General features: G+C 39.9%; 1 protein-coding gene across 1 annotated transcript in view; it reads left to right on the top strand.

The window, feature by feature from the left end:
• The first annotated feature begins 9799 nt into the window (after positions 1-9799).
• Positions 9800-26733, top strand: part of glra4b (glycine receptor, alpha 4b) — a 32697-nt gene continuing 15763 nt past the window's right edge. Inside the window, exons 1-5 of the mRNA XM_036580927.1 lie at positions 9800-10074; positions 14206-14333; positions 20991-21058; positions 23697-23920; positions 26084-26166. Coding sequence (XP_036436820.1) covers positions 10010-10074; positions 14206-14333; positions 20991-21058; positions 23697-23920; positions 26084-26166 — 568 coding nt within the window. The 5' untranslated portion in view covers positions 9800-10009. The remainder of the gene's footprint in view (positions 10075-14205; positions 14334-20990; positions 21059-23696; positions 23921-26083; positions 26167-26733) is intronic.

Raw genomic sequence — 26733 nt, 5'->3', positions numbered from 1 at the left:
CACAGAACAGCATAAAACATTTTAACACCGCTGTTATATTTTTAAGAGCTTTTTAACTCGAGTTATAGGAGTTTAAAACGGTGCCTCATACACGTCCATGATGTCAGTGAGTGCGAACAGCCAATGAGTTGCTCTGCTCACCAACTAATCAGCACTCAGTAGTAGTAATTTTAGCGTCCTGCTGCCAAAAACCCGTTTGCTGTAGAAAAATCGAAACATACCGCTGAGTTTTCTTTGCTTTTTTAGTGAAATACATCCTTTTACTTTCTAAAACTTTCTAAAAGAGAAAGTTCTGGGCAAGTCATTAGAAACTACTTGAGCTGTTTAGCTCCATTTACTCTGATTTATTGAGGACTCGCTCGCAGGTGCTCTCTGACGTTTTGCAGTCCTGTTTTTCATATAACGGGGGAAATAGGAAGTGGCCAGGCTTCTCGTAAAGCTGCAATGGGAAAAGTGTAGTAACTAGAACATGCTGAAAAAATGACAGTCGTGTTATTTGGGCCAAGCTATTCAGAATTTGAGTGCTAGTAAATGCATATGACAGATATCAATAATTATCTATGTGAAATGCTTAGCAAAATGTATGCAAACATTTTAAGCCATGTCACTCAGCCCTAGTGCACTGCAACACTGCATTCACTGAACTGCATCATGGCTAATTTTAAGGCAGAATGGAGTTTGACGCATAGCAACTCAACTCAATGCCACCTTAACCTGAGCTAAAGCTAGTTGCAGGTCCAAAAATAGAGCAGTGTATCCCCTGGAAGTGTAAAACTCCAGCCCTGGAGAGCCACGGCAAAAAGTTTGTTTTCCCTGCGAAAACGCACCTGCTTCAGCTAATTAGCGAGCTCGTAATGAGTCGACTCAGGTGCTGGAGCAGGGAAGCGCTGAACCGTGCTAATGCTAAGTCACTCAGCTGTGATTCACCAGAAGCCCCAGCTCATTTTAAGGTGGCACTGAGTTGAGACTGAAAGACCCACATCATGGAAAATTAATTTTTTCTTGTTTTTTTGAAACATGAGATTAAGGTAATATGCAAACAGAGTTAAAGTTTCAAAACATGCCATTGACTCCCGAGTTCATACAGTCCGTATATGTAAACTAAGCTGCAAAAACAGCCCATTTTAAATTTGTTATGGTTGTGACATCACAACCTTGAACGCATTTTAAGCCTATGGCAGTTTAGCCCCACCCATTCCTGTTGAAGTAACGTGGAGTGTTGTTCCTGCAGACAGTTTGAGTTACTGGAGTGGAAGAAGATTAAATGTATTAAATATTGTGCTGTTCCTGTCTGTCCGGAAGCAAACAGGTCATTGCATCTTTCCAAAGGATCTACACATCCGGAATGGCTGAAAAGTTTTAAGCCTAAGGTTATCAGTTCCAGCTTAACAGCTTGTTCAACATTCTAGACTGGACAGCTTTTTGAATGGGGCACTCAGAGCCAATCAGACCAGAGCTTATTTCCATATATCAGTCTTAAAGGCACAGTAACTAAAACAGCCTGTTTAATTCTAAGGAATAAAGAGAGCTTTAAAAAAGGGTTATTCAGGGAACCAGTTGTTTCTGATCGTCAGTTAACAATGACAGAGCCCACAGGCTAAATCTCAACCAGCTCTCTATATGAGAAATTTGCCTCTATTCATTTTTTTAAATACAGGAAGCTGAATGATGTGGAGAATCTGGTTTTCAGAGTTAATGAGGGGTTAAAAATAAAAAAGTCATCCAGTTAACAAAAGCTACAGTCACTTCATTATCTATGGCTGCACATTGCTTGGTCCATGCTCAATAATGCTAGCTGTACATTTCACCATTCAAGCAATTTTTCAGTCAGTGCACTCGCACTCCGAGTTCTTCGAGTGCACTTTTGGCATGTAAATATGGAGATGAATGCCAAATGGAGAACAGCCGTGGTTACAGTATGTTTATGATGAGAGCCAAATTCATTCTCTCCAGCTGTGTCTCTCAATGTGACAGTAACAGGACAAAAGTGTGGACAAAATGTAGACTTCGAATGGCTGCTACTACTGTTTTAACTATTTCTATAGACAACATTCTGTCAGTGTCAGAAGTCTATTTGGGATTACTTACCAACAATACAAGTATATACTCTCATTAGCACTGAGTATATAATCTCAAACAGACTCACTTATGTGGTTTTTGACACTGTATGACATACTGTTACGTTTAAACATGGACAAAGGTATGTTAGCATAGCTAAAAACAGTAACAGCATAAATTATTGCCCCAACAATTGTCCATTCATGTAGATATTTAACATTGCTTAACAACTTAATGCTAAATGAGGTAAGTGTGTGATGATTTAGGCAGTTTGTGCGATGCTAGTTGGCATATACTTGTTAGCTTCTCCTACTTGAAGCCCTGTAGCTTCTGTGTAAAAGTCAAGAAGCAAACTTCAGACACCAATGTACGTCTGGGGAAACAAGAATTGTGTAAATTTTGACGACACAATGAATTCTGAGGAGTTTTGCTAATACAGAGTGTTAACGTACATAAGCGTTCAGAGGTTTGCTAACTAGGTTCACTACTCTGATGTTAGCTAAACGTCCAGAAACAGTGAAAATGTTTCTGTGACAGACTAACATGTTAGCACGTCATCCACTGTAGAGAAAAGATCTTGTGTAGGAGACGATGAGTCCTCATCCAATAATCCAATATTATACCGGTTAGCGTTAGCTCATTAGCTCCTCTCAAGAGGCAGTTTTTGTTAGGTGTCCAACATAAAAACCTACTGATTTTTCCTTGGCTATTTTTGAATAATAAAACATTTTTAAAACATAACAAAACTAGCTCCAGTGCTATATCATGTTAAAAGTAAGCTAATTTTGGCTGAAGTCTGTTTTTTGTCTGTTTTTTTCTTTCTTTTTGTTGATGCTCTTTCCTTCCCTGCAGTTAACAGGATATCTGTTCATTAGCTCTTATAAATACTAACAAAAATTAGTTGGAATGCCCATCCCTACATCCAAAAATGAAACCTATGAAGTAATAGAATAGTAGCATTGTAGTTTTATATGTAGGCCTGTAGCTGCACAAGAGGGAAAAGACATTCTTAACTTGTAATGGAAGTTAAGACCTTTTTTCAAGTAATTGTGGATCATTTCTGTTGCTCTGTTCATAAAGAAATTTCAATACAGTGTAAAGGGCAGCTGGCATTTTGTTGTAAAAAATGAAAAAGAAAAAGCAACAAAAATGGAGATACAAGGCAGCAACAGTACATTTTATGGAAAACAATGAAAACAAACTATACAACACTAGTGTATAATGAGAAAATGTACTTTCTGTTAATATGAGGTTTCTTATCCCTTATAAAAAATTATTTTGTTAAAGTTCAAGTATATTTCCCAAGTGTACATTGTGTAGTAAATTTTCTAAGCCGCTTATCTTTCTGGGTCGCGGGGACTTCATGTAGTAAGTATACTAATATCAAAGTACTAGTAGTATTCTTGCACTAGTACTAGTACTAGTAGTGCACTGTTTCTATACTTCTTGGGACTAAATTGACCCACTTTTTAGTTTAGAAAAGTCCACTTTTATATACACTTCGAATACACACCTAGTTTACATCTGACTTTTATTTTGTACTGCAACTACATTGTGAACTTATAGGTACTACATACTCCTATCCCACTTTTTAGTTTATGAAAATATACTTTAAAATATACCACACTGTTAGTTTACTATTTATGTAATACTAGTCCGCTTTTTAGTTAATGAAAATATACTTAAGCATTCTTTAGATAAGTAAGAGTAGTAAACTTTAAATACACAACTAGTTTAAATCAAAGATTTATTTTGTACTCCAACTATACTGTAAACTAAGGGTTGCATGACTTCAGATTTTTTGAAGTCGACAGTTATGTGATGAAAGTCGAGTCAACATTGACTAATTGCTAATGACATCATGAATAAATCCACAGACTCCAGTCCAATCCAATGACTTAAAAAAGCCATGTCATAGAACGTGAAGTGCTTTGCTAGCCCTCGGAGAACCAGAGATACGGACCCTGAAATCACCAGGGTCCTCACCTGTCGTCTTTTCTGATGCGTCCATGTTGTTAGTGTCATAATCACATGATCGGTGACTAGACGACATCAAGTTTAAAGCGTGAAACCCCTGCTGAACTATACTGAACGGGAACATATAGGTACCAGTAGTTTACTAGTTTTTGTGTTTTTGTGAAACGGGGTGTGTGGAGTCTTAGAACATATCATTACAGTGGATTATGGTACAGTTATGTTCCCTGACTAAAGGTACTGAGATGTACCCTTGAGGGTCCCACTCCAGTGATAACAGTGATAAGAGGGGAACTGCCCCAGTGACAGTTTATTAGCTTTATTTCTGAGAGTGTACAACTTTCCTGTATACTTGTCAGTACAGGCCAAGTATACTTAAGAATAATTTTGTTTAGTATATTTCTGATAATTATATAAAACTTACGTTTTGTAAGGGATAGTTGGACCCCAAGCAAAACCAGGAGAAATTGACCTTCTTGACCTCAATAAGGCCATGCTCTGCTGTTCTTCTTACATGCTGCTTTAGTGTGTGTGGGTGGGAGTGCATCCATCCATTCAGGTCACTGAGGGACCAGCGCTGTTCTGAGCAGTTCGGGGGAACTGCTGTGTCAAAACTGAGCAGAGATGCCGGATTGAAGAACAAGAGAAAAACTCACAGACGCTGCTGCAGAACTCACTCAAGCACGTGAACATCACGGACCCCAGCACTCGCACAAGAGGAGTGTATTTATGTATGCAGGCCTTTGTATGACATCGGAGCACATGTACGTACTTCACCCTGAAGCACACAAACTGACTTATGTGGGTGTAGAAGAGAACATGCGTGTTGTCTGAGTATGTGAGGTCCGAGTGGAGCTGTATCCGGGCGAAACGGGGCCTGATACGCATCAGTTGGAATCACTCCACAGTAGAAACGCTCAGATTCATATGAACACTGGCCTAGTTACCCACATTGACTCTACACGTACACAACTGTAGCGCTGCAGTGTTTGGCATTAATCCTAATTAATCTCAACTAAAGTTTTTCTCCTACCTTTCTGTTCCTTCTTTTCTCTCTCATTCCCACTGTGTGTCAGAACTGATCTATCCATGCTCTGCCCACAAATACATTCCATCATAACAACTGTTGGCTGATCAGATCTCATTCAGCCTTGCTAACGTGCAACACAGTTCTGGTCAAAATAGCTAAATGTAGGCCATGTTATTCATTTGACATGTGGACCAATCACAGTCATGAGGAGGTGAACCAACTCGCGGTGACTAGAAGTTTTGACCAAAAAGACTTTGCTTTGCTTTGAAATGCTTTCTTTAAATATAATGTAGTTATGTTATAACTGAAGTTTGGGGGGAGGAGCATGGCTGAAACCCCTCCTTCTTCCAATCTAACGCCCTATAAATTCACATCCTCACATTCCATTCCCAAGACAAAGGCTTTGCAATCCCTACCGAAACCACATCTCCTCCCTGTTCCTCAGTCCTATATCAGTCCTGCTACAGCCATGAGGGGGTCTGGCCTGCTAGTTACAGGCAGAAGTTCTCAGAGTTCTCCCCCCTCCCTCAATCAGTCTTTCCTCATATTACCACCACCATGTTGAAGGCATGTTCTGAACTCACAAACTGCTAGCTTTGGGATAGATTGGGTGTAGTTTTTGGTCATGTACTAAAGCTAACATTAGCATAGTTTTTAGCCTACCTAGTTTTGATTAGTCCAGTCGGCTGGAGTGGTGTAAAGCACGCTGCCATGGATTCTGGAGCAGTGGAAATGTGGAGTGAACACCTTTGGGATCGGAATATAGATTGCGAGCCAGGCCTTCTCGTCCAACATCAGTAACCTTACAAATGCTCTTTTGACTGAATGGACACAAATTACCACAGACACACTCCAAAATCTTGTAGAAAGCCTTCCTAGAAGAGTGAAGGCTGTTATAACCACAAAGAGAGCGATATTAATGCATATTAATGCCCATGGTTTTAGAATGGGATGTCCAACAAGCTCATATAGGTGTGATGGACAGGTGTCCACATACTTTTGGCCATTAAGTGTGTTCCAAACATTTATTCAAGGAATTCAGTATCTGCCCATAGGCTTCTATTATTGAGCTTTAGGTCATCGGGTTTATGTACTTTTCTGAATACAGCTACAGAAATAATGAGGCAACCAGTGGTGTGACAGATGCAACAGAGAGAGATTAGCTTGAAAGATGCTGAAGTATTACTTTAACAAGAAAAAACTGCCAGGGGAAATAAACTGTTACAGTGGTGCACTGTTCTTATTAGTTTTCTCCTCCAATCTCTCTCTCTCTCTCTCTCTCTCTCTCTTTCTTTTCCACCCCCCATAGCGTTAGCTTTTCCAAGCCTCGGGTCTGAAGGCTGCATGAAATATACATCCAGCCCTGAATCCACAGAGACACCTTAAACTTGCCATCTGCTCTGAGACAGCGACATGACCAGGCCGGCCGTGTGTTTGCTGTGTTGTGTGTGTTTATTCTCCCAGGTCACTTTGCATTATGAACGGTGTTTGAACAGTAGTATGTGCTTTTGCTCCTCCACTTGCACAGTTTTAGCACGTTTGGCCTATCAGTGGGACTCTATGGGTCCCTAATGTATTAAATTCAGAGGCTCTTTAGCTTTATATACTTGACATATATGTTGACTGTATGCTTGGACTTTGCATCATTGCATCATTCCCAAATGCCTTCTTTTAAACAACTCACCAAAATGGACACTGTTGTATATCACCGCTGTCCAAAGAAAAACAAGTATCTCCAAAATAGTAAGTTTACAGGAGAGGGCAAAGACACTCTCACTTTTTAATGTAAGTGAATGTAAAGAGGTTTTATTCCAGGTGATTTTGGAGCATTTCCACATGTCCAATCACCATGAAATTTTCACATAAAGATTTAGAAAAATAAAAATCAACAGAAATAGAGATACACGGTTTTCTTTGGACAGCGATGATATTTAGAACCTATTTTCTACAGTTTATTATTATTTCTATAATCTGTTTATCACATTTGCATATTTATTATTAGGTTAATTATGTAGAAAGAAACTACACAGTTAATTATACATCATCGCTATTCCAAAAACATGTATCTCCAAAACAGTAACTTCACAGGCAAAAATCTTCTTAACTTTTAATGCAAGTTAAAGAAAAAGGGTTTAATTCTGAGTCATGTTGGAGCATTTATGTTGGTCTATTCAGCTACAATGTAAAGCACAGCTATTGTGTTCAGAAAAATATGAAGAAAAATGTAAAAAATGTATATATATTTCTTATTTTTTGGTTATTTTTATTTATTTATTTATTTGGACAGTGATGATATACAGGACTGCGCAGTCTGAGACCACCCTTCAGTTATTTATTTTCCAGTCTCTGAACATAAATCTGTTCATTCTGGACATAATTCCCTCCCTCACTGCTGAAAATCCAACTGAATGTACAGGGGGAAGAAAACACTGGTGAAAGACAGAGGCTAATACACAGAATATGGAGCATGGAGGTGGTAAAGCACAAAGTCTGGCTAATGTTACTTATTAGCATGGTAAACCAAGATAGCACTAGTTAGTAGCTACACTGATAGCATTAAAGGCTGGCTGCAGATTTAGGAATACTAGTTATTTCGGTCGTCTTTGGTCTTAATTAGTTGCCATATAATTGGCTCCTTCTTAGTTCCACCTTTTTAGTTGTAAAAACCTAACTAGAGTCACCTAACTTAGCCAAAGAACGTACTATGTAAAGAAACCTTACTAGCACGGACATGCTAGTAGGTAGCCAGTTTGTTCCAGTAAATACATAAACTGACCAGTAAGTCACACAAGCAGGGTAGGTTCTGATCTGTTAGAGGCTTTATTGCTACAGAGGAAAACTCCTTTACTGCTCACTAGAAAAGAAGCTGAATCACGGTTTACACACCACATGTAAATTAGCCAGCATTTAGCAGCATTAATGCATCAGCCTCCCTACACCGGTGTAGAATTACCAACATCAGCTGAAAGAGCAGAATTCTACAGTTAGATGAGCTGGAGGGATTAATAAGGAATTGGAAAAAGAAATGAGAACAAGAACAAGAAAAATAGAAAGATGGATGAAAGGCAGAAAGATAGAGAGGCACTAGTGACGGTGGTGTGGTGGTGGTAATGGTGAGGATTATGATGACGGTGATGACTGATGAAAGTGATAATAGTGATAAGGATGATGGTAATGATGCTGATGGTTAAGATTGTGATTACGGTCATGATTATAAAGATAATGATTACATTATCATGATGGTGAAAATAGTGCATGATGGTGATAATAGTGATGATAGTGATCATGATGATGGTAATGATGCTGATGGTGATTATGGTGATCATGATGGAGATGATGCTGATGATGATGGTGGAGGTGATGATGATGGTAATGATAATGGTGATGGTGATGATGTAATGATGACTATAGTGATGACGGTGATGGTTATGATGATGAGGCTAAGGGTGATGGTAATGATAATGATGATGATGATTGTGACGATGATGTGATGGTGATGATAGTGACGACTGTGATGGTTATGATGATGTGGATGAGACTAAGCATGATGATGGTAATGATAATAGTGACAGTGATGATGATGTAATGGTGATGATAGTGATGACGGTGATGGTTATGATGATGATAAGGCTAAGGATGACTGTGATGGTGATGATAGTGATGACGGTGAAGGTTATGATGATGATGCAGATGAGGCTAAGTATCCTTATTATTATCATGATGATGATGATGATGGTAATGATAATGATGATGATAATGATAATGTTGACCATGATAATGATGATGATGATGATGATGATGATGATGTTGACTGAAATGATAATGATGATGGGGTGATGTGATGATGATGGTGATTATAATGATGGTAATGATGATGGTGATGATGATGGTGATGATTGTGATGATGATGTGATGGTGATGATAGTGATGATGGTGATGGGTATGATGATGCAGATGAGGCTAAGGATGATGATGGTGATGGTAATGATGATGATGACTGAAATGATAATGATACTAAGGATGATGATGGGGTGATGTGATGATGATTATAATGACAGTAATGATGATGGTGAGGATGATGATGGTGATGATTATAGTGATGTGATGAAGGTGATGGTGCTAGTGATAATGTCGATCATGATGATGATGGTGATGGTGGTGATGATGTTGTTGATGGTGGGTTTTTTAAGGCCCTAAGGTGCAAATATGTCACCACTGTTAAATCTGATGAAAATCTTGAAACACACACACACACACACACACACACACACACACACACACACACACACACACACACACACACATTCTGCTTCTGTCTGCTCCGGTTCCTCAGGCTAACATGTGGCCACTGAGAGAAAAAAGAAAGGGGAAGGAGGAGGAGGAGGAGGGGAGAGAGAGCGAGAGAGATAAAGGGAAAAGAGATGGTGTAAGTGAGAGAGAGTAGAGCGAGTAAGAGTGAGAAAAAGAGCAGAACAGAGTGAGAAAAGAGAGAGGAAGGTGAAAAGATGAAAAGATGAAAGAGATGAAAGAGAACAGAAAAAAGTGAGAGAAGAGAAAATGGAAGGTAAAAGAGAAGAGATGGTGAAAGACAGAAAACAGTGGGAGTGAAAGAGAGAAAAGAGTGAGATATACAAAAGAAAATAACAGAAAAGAAGACAGAGGAAAACTGAAAGAGAAAAGAGAGTGAGGGAGAGAAAAAAAGAGACAGAGAGGGCAAGATAGAGGTGTGGAGGGAAAGAGAGAGAGAGAGACAGAGAGAGAGAGAGAGAGAGAGAGAGAGACCTACCAATATGCAGAGTTCTAAACTTCTCTGAGTGCTTGATGTGGCGGAGTTCAGCTGTGTGGGAGGAGAGGAGTGAGTGAGTGTGTGAGCGCATCGGAGAACATCACAGACCACCTCAGACCGCCGAGAGAGAGAGAGAGAGAGAACGAAGAGAAAGAGGAATAATGTTTACGCAAGTGTGGAGGAATTTGTGGATTTTATTCTTCTTTGGGCCGAGTGGAGTCATCAGGTACAGATCTTTACTGGCTTTACACAGTGCACTTTAAATTAGATCAAGTGTGTTAGATCAAGTGTGTTTCACAGAGAGCGTACAAAGGTAAATACATCACAAATGAGTGTCATATGTGTAAATATAAACGTTTGCTGGGTCACAGGTGTTGTGTACATCCATCAGATCCATCTTCATGAGTTTGCATCTTTGAGGACAATGTAGGCTTGTGTGTATGTTAAGAACAAGTTCTTTTGGAAGTCATTCTTTTAGCATATTGTCACTGTCAGAACATTTGGTAACTTCACAGGAGAATTAAAAAGCAAAAACATTCTCAACTTGTAATCAACATTAATTTTGGAGCATTTCTTTTGTTAGTTTATCGTGAATTTGTAACACAATGCAAAAAAAAAGAAACAACAAAAGCGGTTTACATATATAAACCAGTATTTTATATATTTTCAAACATTTTTGCAGAATTTGAACATTCCAGCTGCTTTTTGCATTGTGTCAAAATTTCACAATGAACAGACCAATACAAATTCTCCAAAATTATTCGGAACAAAATCTTCTTCTACTGACTTATATTAAAAGAAAATTCCCCTTATTCTGTAAAGGTACTAGATTTTACTGTGGCAGTAACGTGAAATAGGTTCCTGATTTCTTGCTGCCCTCCAGTCTTCACATGGATTTGTTTAATTCCGTCAACAGCACCAGAATTAATCTATTAAAGGATTGATTATTTAAACTAGATATTGGAGGAGAACTACAAATATTACTGGGCTTCCTCGAGGAGAGCTTTGGAAATGTTAAACAAATACAATAACACACAAACTCACTCAAGCTTAGCAGACTGAAGAATCTCCACAGGGGGCGCTGTTAGCACATTTTGGCTTTGCTTTACATCAGTGGCAATGTATATTTGTTCTATTAGTGCTTTTCTGAACAAATGAATGCTTAATGTTTAAATATTATTTTCTTTTATAAATAAAACATTCTTTTCAGTCTAAGTTAATGATTAATGTACAGTGATTTCATTCCAAGTTATTCTGGATGGTTTCTGTTGGCCTGTTCGGCATGAAGTTTTGACAAAGGGCAGCAGGTGTCTTCAAATTAGAGGTACAACGTTTGTGACAGTGATGATATTGTAGTATACATCTACATTGCTATCATGGCAAAATCTTGTATTTCCAAAATGGGAATTTACAGGAGAAAGAAAAATGATTTTACTTTTCAATGAAAGTTAATGAAACCAGATTTTTTTCCAAATCATTTTGGATCATTTTTGTTGGTCCGTTTAAATTGTTAACACACTGTAAATGGTAGCTGGCAAGAAAATCTCCAAAATGGTAACTTTACAGGAGAACGAAAAAACCTACTTCACTTTTAATTTAAGTCAATGGAACCAGATGTTTTTCCAAGTCATTTTGGGTCCTTTCTTTTAGTTCATTTATCAAAAACTGAAAAACTACAAAAGATATATATATATATATATATATATATATATATATATACATATATATGTGTGTGTGTGTGTGTGAGTGTGTGCATGTGTGTGCAGGCGTGTGGGGTGCTCTTTATTTATTCTTGAGTGCATGTGTGTGTGCTCTGTAAATGATGAAGTTGACACACAGAGACAGCACTGTCTGGATTCATATTTTTGCTGCCAATGAACAAAAATGGGGGAAAAATTTGCATCTAGAAATTCAGTTTGGGTTTAATGAGGCAGTCCGGTCACGATGCTGTCAGCCCGAACAAAAACTCACCGAACGGAAAAAAATGTGGGCCAGTAGGACAATCAAACGTGAAGCCAGAATGAATTAGCGTGGACTCGCAGTTCAGGTCGCTATTAATGCGTCTGGCTGCATTTGTAGTTTTGGCAATAAAATGTGACACACTTCTGTTCTCGAACACGAGGAGAAGCAGCTCGAGCGTGAAATGTGTCTAAATGTGGAGTGGGATTCAGTGGACTAAAACTGACTGGACTGTGACAGTGTGTGTGTGTGTGTGTGTGTGTGTGTGTGTGTGTGTGTGTGTGTGCGCAAGTGTGTAAGAGAAAGTACTTTATAGTTATTCTTATAATCATTTAAGCTTTCTTGTCACACATGAAATATTGATACGTACAACAACTTGCAATTTAGGACTAGGATCTGTGGAGATTTCTTAGTGTGCTGGGCTGGAAGAATGTTCCAGACAGAGGTCATGGTCAGAGAAGTTTGGAGGGGTGCTCTGGTGGGTTTGTATATGGTGATTACTGGCCACATGGGGTTAGAAGAGCAATGGACGCAATCATGAAACACCTTTAAAGGAATATTTTGGAAATAAAACAAATTTACACAGTAATCTACCCCAAATATAATTGATCAGGCAAGACATGTTTTGCTTTTTTAGTTCTGGAGCTACGAGACTTCGAGACTAATGTAGCTAAAATGCAAGCTTATGTACACCAATGGGAGCCATCAGAGCCTTCTATGCCTTTAGACAATTTACGGTAACTAAAGTTTATACGTGTAATTTTGAATTCATCATCATTCCTGTTGTATTGCACGTGTTGTAGTGTCTTATTTCATTGTTAAGTTTTGATATGAGCTAAAATCAATAATTTCTCAAAACGCCAGAAGGTAAACTGTCCAGTCAGGATTGTTTTCTCAACAGTATCTAGGCAGATACAGCCAAGCGAGCTCTCCCATAGGTTAGGCCTTCAGGGGCAGAACTAAAGGCCTTACAGTCTAGATTATCTACCAACAGAATTTAGAACTGACAGAGGAATCAGCCATGTTTCGATTTACAATAGTAGAGATTAATTTAATGAGATCAAATGTAGGAATAGGCCTTCTGTAAGTTTGATATGTTGTATAGTTAGATACGTTAGATAAATAGATCACTGACTGTGAGTACGAGCCATAGGTTAACCAGGTTTCAGGCCAGTTGTTAGAAATGGAAATCAGCGGTGGCAGCTCTACCCAGTCCAACCACTGGACCATCTGATCAACTGGGGAAAGAATATTTTAGAAGTAGCATTTTTTAAGATACTGACCTTTGGTTTGTTTTCTGTGAATGTTGTCATTCACAGAAAACAAATGTTGTATTGTGGCCAATCAAAACCATTGTACTTTCCACTAAGCTCCACCTTGTTTTCTTAGCCCTCCAATAATAAGATGAACCTGGGGGAACTGTAAATGTTTTCTACCCATCCAAAGCCAAATTTACAAAACATTGTCAGCAGTGGTCTGCAAATTTGGTACTTAAAATGCTCTTGTAATACAAAAGCTAAAATAGATTGTGTCAAAATGTCAAAGCAAACATCTAATTCAATGCACTGAGTCATCAAAGATAAGACATAAATGGTTCATAAACTTTTTTCATGTCTGCATGCTTTTAGCCTTTTGATTATGTTTAGGTTTTAAGTTTGCTGTCATATTTTCATCGTTTTTGTACATCTCAGTTGTCTAACTCAATTATGCCGTCTTCACTGGCTAACAGTTGTGTTTGCAGTGGGCAGAAGTGTTGGAATAGGAAGAGTGATGACTGGACAGTCAGCAGTAGGTTATAGCCTGGTGTTATGATATTGCGAGACATAGCATGCTTGGAAATTGTATTTACTAAGTTGGCCTATTCATTTTTTCACAGGTCTACCCAAAAATGTTTTTCTGCCTATGCCAGTGCTATAATGGCTGATTATCAGAAAAAAGTAAAAACAATAGTAGCAGCCATCTTGAAGACTGAGATGTATCCATTCTTTTGCCCATTATAGATAACAATGTGTCACACAGTATCAGAAATCACATAATCAAGTCTATTTGAGGTTACTTAACGACGTGACATGGATTGAGAGAAGTGTGCCCAGGTGCTTAGTGCTAGAAGAGGTGAGACAACAACCAACAGGTCACGGGTTCACATCCCAGGACTGGCTGTTTGTGCCTTTAGGCAAGGCGCCAAACCCACCACTGCCTCAGGCAATGCATGGCTCCTCCTAGACTGAGTATAGTTAAGGCACAACATTTCTTTGCAGGATCATAAGTGCATAATGATTAGATTTTTTGCCAAACTATTGAGCTTATTGAGTCTTTCAAGAAAGGAGAATATCAGCCATTCACTTTTCTATTTCTTTCCTGCTCTTGCTTCATCCTGTTCTTCTTTGTCCATTTTCAGGCTTGTGTTTGGCAGAGAGATGAAGTCTCCCAGCAGTAAGGTGAAGCCCATGTCCCCCTCTGACTTTCTGGACAAGCTGATGGGAAAAACATCAGGCTATGATGCTCGAATCAGGCCCAACTTTAAAGGTACAGCAAGCACAGGCATTCGCTTCAGCTCCTGTCCCAATTTCATTGAATCCATCAGTTACCCAGAATGCACACTGTGTAATCAAGGATGAGTTTTTAAACTGAAACATCAATTTAGAGACGTGTTTGTTGCAGAAGGTTTTAGCATAGTGCATGCAAACGGGATTACTCTTGCAGAAGAGAGTGCTTCATTTAAAAGGCATGGTCTATTTTCAGGGGTTAATTTTCATGGCTGAACTTTCTCTTTGATGTTCTTCTCTTTCCTCATCTAGTTTTTTTTTTTCTTTTAAATCTTCCTTCCTCATCCCTTCATCCCCCCCGCCTGTCCTGCACTGCTGTCTCCTGGTGATATTTTTGTCACTATGGGACATTTTGAAATAGCGGCAGCGCGCGGAGGGAAACCTGCTGATTTCAGCCGGAAAATGCTTTCAGTCCGAAACTTCACTCAGTTTCGGACGGCGGGAATACAAAGACAATCGCTGATAGGGAGTGAAAGAGAGAGAGTGTGTGTGTGTGGGTGTGTGAAAGGCAGAAAGAGAGAAGGAGAGAATATGAGAATGTAAGAAAATGATTTGACATGTGCAGCAAAAATATTCTTTTCTAATCTGACAGACTCACCTGTGAAAAAGCTTGAGAAAATTCAAAAGGTCGGAAAGGTGAAGCAGAGAACTGTCTGAGCAGAGCACTCAGGTCAGCGTGGGCTATTTCTGCTTCAGAGAGATGGACGTCTGTGCTAAGTTATTTTTTTATTCCCCTATTTCAACAAATCCTGCCTCTTGCATGAGGACTGGCTAGCAGTGTGCCACCTGCCATACTAGGACTAGGATTGGCTAGTAGTTTCGAGCCTCCTTTGCTAGAATTGGCTAATATTATCCCACCTCCTGTGGTAGAACTAGCTTCTGATATCCCAACTCTGATGGTAACATTGACAAATATTATCCCACCTTCTGTGATGGGATTGCCTGGTAGTTTCCCACATCCTGTGATAGAATTGGCTTATACTTTCCCACTTCCTGCGCTAGGACTAGCTAGTAGTATCTCAACTCCTGTGACTAATATTATCCCACCTGCTGTGCTAGTATTGGCTAGTAGTACCCCTCCTCCTGCCCTAGGATTGACTAGTAGCATCCCACCTCCTGTGACAGAATCGGCTAGTATCGTCCCATCTCCTGTGCTTGGATAGGCTCGTTATCCCATCTCATGCTAGGACAATAATTGACTAGTATTTAGACTGTCTCCTCTGATAGGATTAGCTAGTACAGTCCCATCATCTGTGTTAGGACTTGGACTGGCTAATTGTATCTCAATTCATAGGCTAGTAGTATCCTGCCTCCTGTGCTAGGATTGGCTAGCAATGTCTTGCCTTCTGTACAAGGATTGGCTGATTGTATTCTGCCTCCTTTCCAGGGATTCTCTAGTAGTGTCCTGCCTCTAGCACTATGGCCAAGATTGGCGAGATGCATCCTGCCTAATATCCCACCTCCTGCACTGAGAATGGCTAGTAGTATTCTGTCTCCTGTGCTGGGCCTTGGACTGGCTAGTTGTCTCCTAAATCATGTGCTGGAATTGGCTAGTGGTATCCCACCTCTAGTGCTAGGAATAGGATTGGCTAGTAGTGTGCTGCCTCCTGTGCTAGTATTGACTGCTATTATGAATGCCTCCCAAGTTAGGATTGGCTAGTAGTATCTCACCTCCTGTACTAGGACTGACTAGTAGTATCCTGTTTCAGGAGCTAAGACTAAGATTGGCAAGTTGTACCCCACCCCTCTGCACTAGGATTCACAGTATCACTTAACCTGCACTAGAACTCTGCTAGTTGTATCCTAACTCCTGTGCTATGGTTAGTAGTATCCTGCTTCCTGTGCTAGGATCCACTACTAATATCCCTCCTTCTGCACTAGGATAGGCTAACAGAATCCTGCCCCTTACTCTAGAATTGACTGTCCCACCTCCTGTGCTAGATTGTCTAGGTCGTATCCAACCTCATAGGATTAGGACTGGCTAGTCGTATCCCAACTCCTACAGTAGGATTGGTTAGTGGTATCCTACCTCTTACGCAAGGATTCACTTCTGGTAACCCACTTTCTGTGCATGGATTGGCTAGTAGTGTCCTGACTCCTGCACTAGGACTGACTAGTGATGTTTACTGTGCTTGGACCAGAATTGCCTTGTCCTAGCCCACATCCAGCTAGGATTGGCTGATGGTATCCCACATACCGTGCTAGGCTTAGGATTGGCTAGTCACACCCCCACTCCTATGCTTAAATTGGCTAGTGGTATCCCAACTTCTATAGTAGGATAGGCTAGTAGTATCCTATCTCCTTTGCTAGGATAATAATTACCTAGTACTTTCCTGACTTCTCTGCTCTGATTAGGATTGCTTAGTAGTTTCCTGCCTCCTCTGCTCAGACTGGCTATTAGTGTCCCACCTCTTGTGGTATGACTAGTTGTATCCTATCTCCTGCACTAGGATTGGCTAGTATTATCCCACCTCCTGCACTAGGATTAGCTAGTATTATCGCACCTCCTGCACTAGGATTAGCTAGTGTTATCCCACTTCCTGCACTAGGATTGGCTAGTATTATCCCACCTCCTGCACTAGGATTGGCTGGTATTATCCCACCTCCTGGACTAGGATTGGCTGGTATTATCCCACCTCCTGCACTAGGATTGGCTAGTGTTATCCCACCTCCTGCACTAGGATTGGCTGGTATTATCCCACCTCCTGGACTAGGATTGGCTGGCATTATCCCACCTCCTGCACTAGGATTGGCTAGCGTTATCCCACTTCCTGCACTAGGATTGGCTGGTATTATCCCACCTCCTGCACTAGGATTGGCTAGTATTATCCCACTTCCTGCACTAGGATTGGCTGGTATTATCCCACCTCCTGCACTAGGATTGGCTAGTGTTATCCCACTTCTTGCACTAGGATTGGCTAGTGTTATCCCATAGCTGGACTGGAAACCAGATTCTGTCTCTTGCGCTTAGACCAGAATAGGCTAATTGTATCTCACCTCTTCCTGCGCTATGATTGGTTAGTAAATCCAAATGGAGGCAGGACATGTTCTAGCTAGGAGGCGAGGTTTGTCAAAATGTAAGGGAAAATAAAACACGTCTGCTCTGCTACACTCACTTCAATCCAAACATACAGGCCTTTGTTTTAAAAATAAAAACATTCCTGAAAAATTGATTTGCTGAGAGAGAGGGCCTCAGGAACTCGATTAAAGCGTAGTCTGAGATAACAGCTCTGGCAGCATGTCACTTTAAGCGAATGTCGTGAGGCCCCGGCGCGCTGTTCTGCGCCGAAAAGTGCCACAGCAACTCGTCCGTGAGTCTTTGCGTCGAGGGAATTTTCTCTTTCAGTGGGTCCATTTAGTTTGCTTTCCTGTCTGCTCAACTGCGTCTTAACCCACAGACCTAAATCAGTTGCTCTCCCTCTGTTTATCTCTCTCTCGCTTTCTCTTTTTCTCTTTTCTCCTCTGTTGCTCCGTTTACTCATTCAGACAGATTCTGCTTGACATACTCACCGCAAGTTCTCTCTCTGTTTTTCTGTTATTAATTAATTTTGTTTTTATTTGTCATGATTGCTTTACATATGAATGCAGTAATATCAGTGGTAATAATGAAACATGTAGGCCAACCAGATCTATTCTTATTTCTCTCTACTTTTACTTTTAATGGTTTAAATTATTTCTATCAGCAGGGCTTTAAATCTCCCTCACCATTTCTTTCTTCCGTCATCTCTTCCTTTCTGTCTTCTCTCTGTATTTCTCTCTCTCTCCAGCTCTCTCCTCAGCTCAAAGTTTTCTCTTCCCTTGCTCTAACACTCTTTTCTCTCTCTCTCTCTCTCTCTCTCTCTCTCTCTCTCTCTCTCTCTCTCTATCTCTCCCTTTCTGTGGGCGGTCTCTGAACTCATGTATATTTCATTTCTGTTCCACATCGCCGAGATAAGTCTGTCAGTGCTTGTGAGGGAACGTCCCAACTGATCAGCTATAAATATCACTTTTAACAACGCTTTATCAATAAATGATCATTTCCGTGGAAACGACACAATCAAATATTTACCGCAAATCCTTACGAATATCTGTGCACTAATTGGACCATACAGGATAATTCAACACAGCCAGCAGTAGGCTGTTGGAGAGTGAGAGGTTGCCAATTGGCTGCTTTTGGCAATGAGCTCCTGTTGTGCTGTTACTTTTTTTGGGGGGTTGAAACTGATGTGACAATCTGGCAACCTTTAGGATAATTCACCACGTCAATAATATCTGTTGCAGTGAGCTACAAGTGGAGCGTTAGCTTGTGTCCCAGTTATTATCAGCTCTGCTTTATTATTTATCAGATTTTTTAAAAAATTAGGCCAGTTTGTTTTCAGACTATGGCCAAGTGAGGTATCACTTACAACAGCTGTAAATGAGATGCTGGTGGGCTGGTGCTTGATTTCACGAACTGAGTCTGATTCACCACTTGGACTCAAATCTCTGCTTGTTTCCACGTTGTAGGCAAAGTTTCATGAGTCAGACTCAGAGTAAACCCACTACTTTTTATACATGCATCTGAGGAGGCAGGCAGCAAAAATCAAAGTGTAACAACTTTATATGCACTGCTACTGCATACTGTGTGTACCTGATTTAAAAGACTACATGGATTAAAGAGTAATTAAGACCTTTTTTCATTAATAGCTGAAACGCACTGCTCTGTAATAATAAAATACACCAGCCTTGCTTGAAATGTGAACACATCTTTCCAAACTGTAAAAATATCATTTTTATCATGGTCAGTTCTGAAGGGTCATATCGAATATGGACCTGCTGAACAGATAATTAGAAGTGAGCTGTCACGGTTTTAGGGAATGTTCAACTGTTCGATGCCTCTGACGCTTGCAGTTAATCCATTTCTGGCACTACATTAACTCTTCGGCGACTTGAGTCAGTGGCTCATACTGTTAAGGCTCAAGACGCACTGCCTGATCAGAAACACCTCCCCTCGGTGAACACGAGGATGGTGGTGGAGAAAAATCGTCCGTCTCGTAAGACTCTCAGTCTCAGAGAAAGAATGCATTTGGTCTTTTCTGTTGAGAAATTTCAGAGATTAATTTCGTCTGTTTTCTTCTGTTCAGTTTGAGTTGGGTGGCACTCAGTTTGGCATAGATGATGTCAAATTTACCAAAGCACTTGAGTCCAGCACTACTTGAGTTACCCTCCTTCACATAAAGTGACTGATCTCCTGCTGCTCTGAGTCCCTGACAAAACTCCCAGCAGGCAGATTATTTAAGCTGTTCTGAATCTGAGAACGGTGCTTGTTACTAAGGAGTATTACATCATTGTTTGTAGCATAGCTGTTTCCTACTTACTGCTACTGCTAATGAACTTCATTCAAGAGAGCGCGGTAGCTAGTGGTCCACCTTAACTGTAGGAACAAAATGAAATGTTAGCTCAGTGTTACGTTAGCTACCCCTCCTGTCATCAAGCCTCACAGTGTTTCCCAGATGTGACATATAATAAGTCCACAGTGTTCGCAAATATGAGCATGCCGACTCATAACAGGTGCTTGAGTGATCTCACTTTCAGAAGTATGGTCCAGAAGTTAGCTAGCTAGGCTTTAGTGCTCAGCATTCAAATATCAAATCCGATATCGAATCCGATATGTCAATAATTTAGCCATCATATAATGTTGGAGTCCTCCAACGTTAGCTGCAAAATGTAATCAGATCTCTAAAATGACCTTTCAGAAAATGAAAATAACAAGCAGAAAGTTTTCTCTTGTCCATTATCTGCTTGATGAACCCATAATAATAATTATAATAATAATGTTGAGTTTTATTTATATAACATCTTTCCCAAGCTCACGGTCGCTTTACAAACTGACAACAGAACATGTAGGAGGAGTAAAAAAAAAAAAATACACTAGAACAGACAGCAACCAAAAGACCATTCAACAGAAAAGAAAGTAAGAACAAATGTATTAGTAAACAAAACACAAAATACAGTGAAAGCTGCACAGTAAGCCATGCTGTTGGGTGTAATCTTGAGAAGTTTCACAGAAATTATTATGCTCTGGAATTGTCTACAATTGACTCAGATTAAGTAACTGAACTGAATCGAATCGAATCAAATCTCCACCAGTCTCCTTCTCTCTCTAGGCTCTGCCCCTCTACTGAGAAAAGGCATGGCTATAAGTAGCCCGGCAGATACAAGGCATATGTGAATCCTATCAACTACTCAGCCCGCTGGTTCATCATGACTTGCTCTCCATCCTGCATGTGATGCTCAACCACGCCCCTCCTCCACATTGGCAAACAAATAATATCAGTGCTGTAAAATTGCAGAAATATGTCATATTTACATTCCATGCAGAGAGATGGTGTCAACCTCTTTTAGAGAATCTTAGAGAATCAACCAAATGTGTAATCTGAGCAGCGACACATACAACGTTCTTTACTATGTTTTGTTTACTGGAGTAAGAATATTGGTACTGAATCAGTCACAGGTTCCCGTAATGATGTGTGACAGAGTGAATGTGTGTGTGTGTGTGTGGATGAATCATTTGTATTTTACACAGAATGACAGGTAGGGGACTTATGTTTATGGATGTGTGTGTGTTTTGTGTGTGTGTGTGTGTGTGTGTGTGTGTGTGTGTGTTTGTCTCTTTCAGGGCCTCCTGTCAACGTCACCTGCAACATCTTCATCAACAGCTTCGGCTCCGTCACTGAGACGACTATGGTAAACCTAAACCCAAATTTAACCACACTGTCACAAAAGTTTGGACACCCTCAGTCAAGCTTTCATTGTGATAATAAGTCAAGACAACCTCTACAGGGAACTTAAATATGGCAGTGTGTCATAACTTTTGCACAGGCCACATTTTATGTTTTAATCTTCTTCAAGTGTCAGCAAATAAATAGTAATTGTGCATTATAATGTGCAGAGGTGTGTTCTCTGAAGAGCGTGTGTTAACTTATTTTCACTCAGACAATCAGCAAATACATGGAATTTGATCGGGGTGCTAAAACTTTTGGAGCTCTTTTGCTTTTAAAAACAAAGTGTAAATCAAAAATAGTTGCAGCAGATTTAGAAACTGGCCTTCCACTAAGCCCCGCCCCCTTAGTTTCTGTTGCTATATCTGAAAATATTGAGTTTTCAATGGCAAGTGTAAACCATTTAATGCAGTTCTTAGTCATATAGGATTAATGTATCCAAATCTTCAGAGACAAAGTACACAAAAAGGTCTTCAGTACATTTGAAGGCTACATGCATAACATTGTGATGACTTACCAGCCTAATAGTAATGTAATAGTCAATGTAAAGATAGATCTTAAAGCATACAGATCAGAATCAAAATAAGAAAGCTCATTAAATAGTAAATATCATTCTGTAGTGCAGAATAAGTACATGTACAATTATATGTAGTTCCAGTGGAAGCTAAACTAGCTATCAAACACTAGCCACGTTTACATGCAGCCTAATAGTCCATTAATGATCTGACTAATAGCTCATTCAGAATAGAATATGTCCTTGTAAACACCTCAGTCAGAATAGTCTAGTCCGATTGAGAACATTTGGAGTACAGTTTCTATCTGATTGAACGAGGTGAGTAATCCTGTAAATAATCCATTAAATAGAAAAATAATAACCGTGTAAACGCCTGTATCTGATTACATTCCCTATCGGAAAGTTTAAGTCCGTTCTGATCGTGTTCGTCGCGTCATAGTGAAAGTTTATACCGTTCAACATGGCGGAGCAGAAACTGGTCTGCAGAGGAGACGAAGTTTATGCTCTGATCTTTAAAAGACGGCGGTGGGACGGACGTCCAGCTCATGTTTTTAGAACACGATGTCTTCCTCTCGGCCTCTCTGACTGGACTCACGTGATGCTAGTTGTCATGGTAACGTCTACACTAAGTGGTTCTTTATGTATGCGCGTAATTTTGGATCTGATTACTTGTAGTGAGCATGGCAACAGAGATTTTCATCATATTGTTGAGTAGAATAAGAGATAAACACCCCAGAGTCCAGATCTCAACATCACTGAATGTGTTGGATTACTAAAAAAAACATCGACCAACTTCTAAGACTGAACTTTGGAGGTGTATCTGCAGATTCTTTGAGAAACTGAAGGTGAGGTGAGGAGTGGAAACACTAAATACTGATATAGAACTTGTCCTTAATGGCCATTTTGACTGGAAATTAAATAAATGAATGACTTTTGCACAGCATTGAAAACAAATAAATAACACCACTCTGCGACACTGAGTCTGTTTGCTTATCAGCAGTCCAGTGGTCTATTTCAAAAAAGATTGCTTATTACTTTTAATAAGCAGATTCTGAGGAAAGTGGAAAATGGCAAGTTTTTCTCTATATATTTATTTTATTTTTGAAGATATTTGGATCTTGCAATGTTAAAAATACTCATAGACACGTGAAACACACTCTTCATTCCAATTTTAGCATCTGTCTTGCCATCACAGACACACATGCCCACACTCCTATCAAGTGTTCAGAGCACTGCCACAGGACCACCATGTGTCACTCTGCATTACACCAAGTTGGTCCACCTCTAAACCGCAGAGCGACCAGCAGACATGCTAAGAAACACAGAGAGACCCCACTATGAATAATGGAGCATGTGGGACACACACACGCTAACATGCTCACAAAGGTCATATTACTGTCGCACGCTTCTCGGCTTCAGCACATGAAATAAACAGCAGGAGAGACATATAAGCAGAGTGGATCAGTCTCAGCTGATTGTGAGCGACTCAATACTAACCAGAGTAATTTATAGCAATTTGGCAGAGCAAGAGCAAATCCTGATGACTAAATCAGACAACGTCAGAGGTACACTGTAGCGAAGGGGCATGTTAAGGGGCCTGTGTTATGGAAAACTCAATTTTTCCATTTTTTGGTAATAAACTAGTTGTACTATGTCAACCCTGTTCAAATTTTGAAATGTCACAGTCTATATGTGGTTAACTAAGCTGAAAAACTAGCCTGTCTCCAGGCTTGATACATTTTATCATGGTTGTGATGTCACAACAAGATGTCACAAGATGTTCTGTCTTATTCTGCGCATTTATGTTTGGTGGTGTTAGCTGGCTTTGGATGAATTGCTCGCTTGATATCAATATAATAACACCAGAGCTAATCTCAGCAGTAGTTAATGTCAGATTTAAAGCCTCATGGCCGTGCGGATCCTGTGCCAGACGCCACAATATTATGTAGCCATGATTTGGTGTCTGAAGTTTGCCTCCCTAGTTTTGCCCTGGCTAATGTAGCTAACAAGTAATGGAAGCTTATATCCCACTAATTTAGCAACTAAGTAAGATAAGTGATCTAAATTTTAACCCATCGTACTTCCTCAGGATTACCGGTTGAACGTGTTTCTACGGCAGCAGTGGAATGACCCCCGGCTGGCCTACAAAGAGTATCCGGACGACTCTCTGGATCTGGATCCCTCCATGCTGGATTCCATCTGGAAGCCCGACCTGTTCTTTGCCAATGAGAAGGGCGCCAACTTCCACGAGGTCACCACCGACAACAAGCTGCTGAGAATCTTCCAAAATGGAAATGTGCTCTACAGCATCAGGTTAGAACCACCTCTTTGCCCCCTACTGGCCCCCAAGGGTATTACAGCTTCTTAGCATTGTACAGTATCAGATTGCACAGAATGAATGATTTGAAATGTTAGAGAGAATGATAGAACAACATCAAAATACCCAATTTTTTCATGAAACATAACTGAACAAAATCAGGTGAAAGACTTCACCTAATTTAAAAGGTGGTTAACTGGTTAATAATGTTATTATTTAATAACAATAAAATTAAAGAACAGTTAATAACCTTCTGATACTGTATACTGTGTCTATAGAACACTCTTAAAAAGATGGTTCTTCAAGGGTCCTGTAATAAAGGCAGTGATCCTGTATAGAACCATGAAAACTCAAAGAACCATTTGCATGCCTAAAGGGTTCTTTGCATGGTGAAATGGTTCTTTAGGTTGTTGGAGAATGTATATGGTTCTATATAGAACCTTTTCGAAAAGGGTTCTATATTATTTATGCTATTGTTACGATGTCAAGCTTTAACAGTAAAAGAACCCTTTTTGTTGCTATATAGAACCATATACAACACATTCTTCATCAATGTGGAGAAACATTTCATGAAGAGCATGCAAATGGTTCTTTGAGTGTTTATGATTCTATATAGAACCAATGTCTGAACCCTTAAAGAACCATCTTTTTAAGAGTCTCTTGAATGGCACAATCGTTTAGCCCAGGTGTTGGCAACCCAAATGTTCAGAAGAGCCATTTTGTCCTTTCAACAAAAATCAGTCCACTTTGGGAGCCACAACATTTTATGTCCATTTTACCATCTTTTTTACCATATGTCTCAGTATGTGCTGATGTCCTAGTATAGGCTACAAAATATAATATAAACGAAAACACAGACTTACTTTGCTCTGCTTTATGCTTTAGCTCAGTTATAGACACTTTTCTCTGATCTCTGGCGGGAAACTTTTCAACAAAAGTAGAACAGTTTGTGTCTCTCAACATTCGACTTTTTTTATGAGGCTGAAGTCACTTCTCATTCACCAGCTTAAATGGTGCCTGAGACGCCAGAATGTAACTGCTGCACCATTTAAGGTGCAACGGGAGAATTAGAACGGGAAACTGACTTCAGCTTTTTGACAGTTTCTTGTTGCAGATTAAACATATCAGGAATCCAGCTGGAGTGATTATAAATGCAAATAAGTCCATTTGTTCTAAATTATCGATGTTCATCTTAAATCTCTCTCTTTGCCGTTTCGTTAGCTACTAGCTAGGCAAGATTGTTGTCTGTGTTGCTATGGTGACCAGCAGTCTGCACGGTTCTTCAGGGTTAAAGGGTGAATTAGCAGTTCTACATTAACTCCAGCGTTTAAGACCATTTACTGTTAAACTGAGTTGAACGATCAGCAGAGCTTTATTTTACTGTAAAGGAGGATTATTTTATTTTTACCTACAAATCTAATTCAGCTGTGGAGCCACAACAGGACAGTAAAAGAGCTGCATGTGGCTCCGGAGCATATGCCAACCCCTGTTTTAGATGTTCCTATCATCAGTAGATAGAGTCCGAGGCCAGGAGTCCAGGAGAGCATTACTGTCCTCTCTCTCTCCGGGTGGGTAGGATGGACCACCCTTTAATACCACCACTCAGTGCAGTGCTAGCCAGTGTGGGCTTCTGTTAGCTGATGTAACAGAATTAACACTTAGTGTTCTCATCCAAGCGTGTTGAGCTGTCCAGTGACGTAACGTTAGCGGCAGTTTGAGAAAATGTGATGGAGCTTCCCGTGTCTTTAAGGAAGTGTGCGCTGGCCTTCATCCTCCCAGCTTTGTGTGATAGACGAGAAATTTACTTGCCTTTTTGCCCTCTAATCTGTGCTTTAAATCACCATCTTAGTGAATTTGTGAGTCTGTAATCATACAGCGAGTGGGGATCTATTCATTTTTACTGAGTGTTTATGTAGATGTTGAGTTGTTTGCGTCTGACGGATTCATTGCTAAGTGTCTGGACGTATGAGGCTGTCCAGCTGGTCTGCCTTTACCTGCTTTTACACCTGCTCAGATCCACCAGCACCTGCTGCCTGTCACCTGCCTCAGTGCTCACACACCTGCGTGACAGCATGTGTGTGTACCTGTCTCAGGATGTGACAGTGTAAATCTGTCTCTCTCTCTCTCTCGCTCTCTCTCTCTCTCTCTCTCTCTCTCAGGCTGACTCTGATTCTGTCCTGTGCGATGGATCTGAAGAATTTCCCCATGGACATTCAGACCTGCACCATGCAGCTTGAGAGCTGTGAGCCTCATTTCACTTTGTCTTTTCTTTTCATTTCTGTTCCATGTGCAGGTCTTTTGCTGCCTCTTGTACAGATACATGGTACAGTCTGAAATTAATACTTGGTACATCAACTTAACTCCACTGTGAAAAAGGTTCACCAGTTCAGACTAAAAAATGCTTAATGTGTAACGAGCAATTGAACTGGTTTTACTCAATTTAAATAAGTACTAAATACGAAACAATACAAAGCAAAATTTTTGATTAGATGAACAAAATCTATATTTTGCATCAATTAAAACTTCAAAAGCACTTCAGAGGAACTCCAGCCATGTTACACTTTTTACAGTCTAAGAATCGTAATACTTCATTAGTTACTTTAGTTAAATATCTCAGTACTTTAGTAGTTATCTTTATTAGTTTGTTGTAGCTACGTATCTTAGTACTTCTTTACTTACTTTAATTATCTTTGTGTTTCATAACTTAGTTCATTTACTGTAGTTCTTTAGCTAAGTATCTTCGTACTATTTAGGTACCTGAGTGAAGTACTTTGGTACATCTTTGAGTACTTTAGCGCTTTAAGTATTT

The sequence above is a fragment of the Colossoma macropomum genome, unplaced genomic scaffold, assembly GCF_904425465.1.
Source record: "Colossoma macropomum unplaced genomic scaffold, Colossoma_macropomum, whole genome shotgun sequence".
Taxonomy (NCBI): Eukaryota; Metazoa; Chordata; class Actinopteri; order Characiformes; family Serrasalmidae; genus Colossoma; species Colossoma macropomum.
This window is presented reverse-complemented; position numbering and strand designations above follow the sequence as displayed.